We start from the raw sequence: 4590 nt of genomic DNA on the forward strand, positions 1-4590 counted from the left end.
CCCAGTTTCCCATTAACACCTCTCTGTTAACATTAACTAAACAGAATCCATGAAGTCCTGCAGTGAAAGTCCACAAAGGAAAAATGTTTCGTCTCAACACGTCTTGTGTGTTCCAGTGTCGCACTGACGGGGGAGCCAACCAGTCACACGCAGAGTTAAGACAACAAGAAACATGCAGTGCTCCTGTAAAGACAGACTGCTCGCTGTGACTGAAATATGTTTTTATCATCAGAAGCTCGAAAGAAGCTCCACATTACCACACACTCACTCACTCACTCACCCACCCGTTCACCACACAGTGGCTGATCAGATGAGGAATCATCCACTCATTCACTAGTTGTCAACAAAAGAAATCAAACTCGACAAGTGTTCCAGCTAAGATGAGACCTCACGGTGGCCTACTTCATGTCCCTCATGTACTTCATGTACCTGATGAACCTCATGTAACTCTGGTACGTCATGTTCCTCATACACTTCATGTACCTCATGTGCCTCATATAATTCATGTACGTCATGTTCCTCATACACTTCATGTATGTCATGTTCCTCATACACTTCATGTACCTCATACATTCCATGTACTTCATGTACTTCATGTACCTCAGGTACCTCATGTCCTCCCTGACACTGCTCCGCTGCTGTCAGGTCAACTCAGTGACCTGGTGGTCCAAACATTAACTGTGATTTGTTTAGAACCTCGTTAAGATTTTACGAGATTTTTTACATAACACTCTGAGAACCTTCACCCTCTGAGAACACCCTCTGTCACCATGGTGACCTGACACACAGAGGACCGTTCTCACCTCTGGCAACAACTCCTGGTTGGTGAGGACGCAGTTCTCAGCGGGGAACGTCTCCCAGAGGCTGTCAAATGTGCACATGCTGTCCCTGCGGAGAGGACAGGTGGGGGAGATGACCTTCTTCATGACACATTTTTAGCAGCCAACACGTAATGTGTGCCGTCGCCCTTATCGGGGGTTCAACGGCCTCGTTAGCAGACGGGTATAAAAGCAGCAGACCATCTGACCTGCTCACTGCAGCCCAGGTCCTCCTCAGCCGGTAGACGGCATTGGACTGAAGGGCGGAGAGGATCGCCCTGAGTGAGGAGAAGTTTTTCAGCCTCTGACACTCCTGCAGAGGAAACCAGCAAATAAGAATAATCAATAAATAACGATAATAAATCTGTTGACTTTGTTCTCTCTCACAAACCTGAGCCACTCTGATCCACTTCTCGATGATGCGAGCTCTCTGCGCCGGCGTCGTGAGTGACTGGTGGGAAAGGGGTGGGCTGGAAGGGGCGGGGCCGGCGGTGAGCAGGCAGAGCAGCGACCCGATGACGCGGTTGGTGATGGCGTTGAACTGGGCGACGGTCGCTCTGATGGTGGGCGACATGTTCTCCTTCTTGTCTCTCTGCGACCAGACGCAGCCGAGACACTGGTGTGGAACCACTTTGACGAACAGAGCCTGAAGGACGGGAGGGGTGGGTTGAATTAGTTCATCTGGTGAAGGTCCAAGGTTAAAGGGCACAGGAACCAATCCTAGCAGAGACTGGGCGAGAGGCGGGGCGAACCTGACGTGTCAGTCACAGAGCTGACATGGAACCGTTCTGAAGAGGAAGAACAAAAAGGCAAAGAAGAAGGAGAAGAAGACAAAAAGGTGAAGGTGAAAAAGAAACATGTCCAGAAGAAGAGGAAGAAGAAAAAGGCAAAGTAGGTGAAGAGGGTGACGAATCTCCTCTCACATACAGAGTCCATGCGGGTGAGCTGTTCTGCTACGGCCACGGCTGAGAAGTCCATGATGTGGCCTCCATCCAGCGACTGCTCCAGTCCTGAGTCTTCATCAGCTGATTCCTCCTCCTCTGTTGGACCCGAGCTGAGATGTGACAGAGTGTCTGCTGTGGACACGGCCAGCGGACCGATGGCCGCAGGTCTGTGTGCGTTGCCTGTTCTAAAGCTCCTGAGCAGACGTTCTGCTCGTCCCACCAGCGAGCTGAAGGTGGGATGGACATTCCGGTTGTCATAAACGGCTGAGCTGATCCTCAGGTGGTCCAGGAGCAGTTGGAGCGCCGGGTGCAGGGGAGGGTCCCTGAAGTCCTCAGAGAACTCGTCCAACCAGATGTGGACAAAGGCCGACTGACGACTGAGGGGGGACGTCATCGAAGAAGATGTCGCTGATCGATCAGAGACACCAGGAACTGGAACGATGGAAGTAAAACTCACCACAGGAAGCGTCCGCTGTCCACATCGGAGGCGTCAGCATCTCTGCAGGACGAAAACAATGCAAAGGATGAGTGTGTGTGTGTGTGTGTGTGTGGGGGGGGGGGGGGCGGGGGGGGAGGGGTGCTGCAGGGGTCCGCTGGGTTCCCAAAATCAGCCACCACTGGATTTCTGAAGAACGTTAATTAAAGGAACAATTCCTTTTATGATTCCATGTTAGCACGCTGCTATGCTAACAAATGTAAAATATGACTTTATTCCATGACCTATTCATCAATGACTTATCAATTCTTGTTTTTCCTAAGTCGGACCCATGACGTGGACCTCCGCAGACGACAATAACTGAGTGGACCGTTTGCATCACGTGACTTTCCTCCCTCTTGGAGCGTCACTTCTGTGTTCTGTGTTCTTCTGTGTTCCGACGGTGACTGGTGAGTGGAACACGATGGTAATCTTGTTAGTTAGCGTGGGGACAGGATTGTCTGACTTTCAGTGGCTATTTCTTGAAGGAAACGATGAAAATCCTAAACACAGCCGTGGAATTCAATGACACAGCAACACCCCCGTGTCGTAGACTACTCAGCTACAACAACCATGAAAGGTTTAAGACATTTGCTGTTTCAGTGTTAATAAACGCTGAAGTCATGTTTTTTTTTAATGTGTTAACGTTTAAAGGTGCTTGTGTGCCGTTTTATGACCTCTGAACTGGACCGTCTTCTCCCACCGCTTGTTCACTATACAGAGTGTGTCGGAGTTTGTGTGTGGCAGGAATCGGACCTGTGGCACCGGACGAACCTGAGGAACAGCTTCTCCATGAGCTCTGTGCTGCTGGTGAAGGTTCTGTATGTGGACAGGAAGATCCGCCCGTAGTCCCGCTCCTGGCAGCGGGGGTCGACCAGCTGGGCCACCAGCTGGGGGATGGAGGCGGCCTTCAAGCGCCGCACCTTGCTGGTTCGATACTGGATGAAGGCGCTGGAGGGGGTGGAGTCAGGCGAGGACTGGACGGGCTCCCGCAGCAGAGTGACGCCATAAACGGCGCCGTCCTCAACCTCTTCGCCCCACTCCTGCACCGGATTCTGGAGGAGAAAAAGATAGTCGTTAAGGGTCACAACGTTGGGGGTCGAAGGTCGTGCAGAGAGGTGGTTAGAAAGTAGCAGAAAAAGGTGAAGGAGCACGTGAGGACATGTGACGCAGATGTTTACACAAACACACCTGATGACGAAGCAGCTACACACACACTCATCTCCGTTTCCACCATCACTGGTGTTTTCATGGCGTCAGCAGACGAAGGAACAGTCAGGAGATTCATTCGTTCATCATAAACCGACTGCGTCTGAAGATTGTTTTCTCCCCACAAACATCCACGCAGTACATCCACACCTTCATGTGTCTGAAGTCAGAAACATCCTGTCAGAGTCCGTCTCCACAAGCACACACACATGCAGTTTGTGTGTCTGGAGGCCATTTTGTGTCTGTTCACGGCTGCTTCCACCCCACAGGGTTAATGTCTGACGTGTGTCTCTGTCTCTCTCTCTCTCTCTCACTCACACACACACACACACACACACACACACACACACACACACACACACACACACACACACACACACACACACACACACACACACACACACACACACACACAGCACTTCACCGTGAAGTTTTTTTCCTCCATTAAAGCTGAATACATAAATAAACTACTCATGTTAAAGACGTTTTCTTGAGAAGTGTCGTAATTTAATTTGCTAAAAGTTGAAACAGAAACAGTGAACCAGTAATAAACAGACTGAGCCACGCGTTTGCAGAATAAAGTTCTTTATAAAGTTGAACTTTGACACATTTGATCATGAAACTGCAGCAGAGAAGGTGCACATGTTACTATTATACCACATTCTATCTGGAGAAAGCTCAGGTTGTAAAGGTTCCATAGATTCTAAGGGCTCGACTGGCTCCACAGGTTCTGACCCATAGAGATGTGAAGGTTCAATAGGTCCAGACTCACCATCGTTAGTTCCCATTTCCCCATCTCGTACTCAACGACTGTGTGTTTCCATCTTCAAATCAGAGTCCTGCAGCTGCACGTCTGCAGGTTCACACACACACTTTTACATCACAGCAGCAGAAACAGCCTCTGCGCGATTATATCATCGAAAACTGCGAGTGAACTCACGGAGACTAATCCCAGTTCAGCACCGATACCAGCTAATTGACACACACACACACACACCTCCCACAACCCGCTAGACTCCTCCCATTGCAGTCCTGTGAGTTTCATCCCGCGCGCGTAGAGAAACACGCACGGCGCGCGCGCTAACAAACACGCACGGCGCGCGCGCTAACAAACACGCACGGCGCGCGCGCGAACACGATAAAA

At 50.4% G+C, this 4590-nt stretch overlaps 1 protein-coding gene across 1 annotated transcript; it reads right to left on the reverse strand.

Moving 5' to 3' along the window:
• Positions 1-803: 803 nt before the first annotated feature.
• LOC144742225 (ral guanine nucleotide dissociation stimulator-like 1) lies at positions 804-4242 on the reverse strand (the record flags this gene model as incomplete). The annotated part of the gene is made up of 6 exons (XM_078624694.1): positions 4219-4242; positions 3001-3292; positions 1746-2170; positions 1210-1464; positions 1028-1131; positions 804-888 (listed from the first exon to the last, which is right to left on the reverse strand). Coding segments are annotated over exons 1-6 (1185 nt in total), but the record flags the coding sequence as incomplete, so codon positions are not given.
• Between the last annotated feature and the right edge of the window lie 348 nt (positions 4243-4590).

The sequence above is a fragment of the Lampetra planeri genome, unplaced genomic scaffold (assembly GCF_965212315.1).
Source record: "Lampetra planeri unplaced genomic scaffold, kcLamPlan1.2.h2 scaffold_920, whole genome shotgun sequence".
NCBI lineage: Eukaryota > Metazoa > Chordata > Hyperoartia > Petromyzontiformes > Petromyzontidae > Lampetra > Lampetra planeri.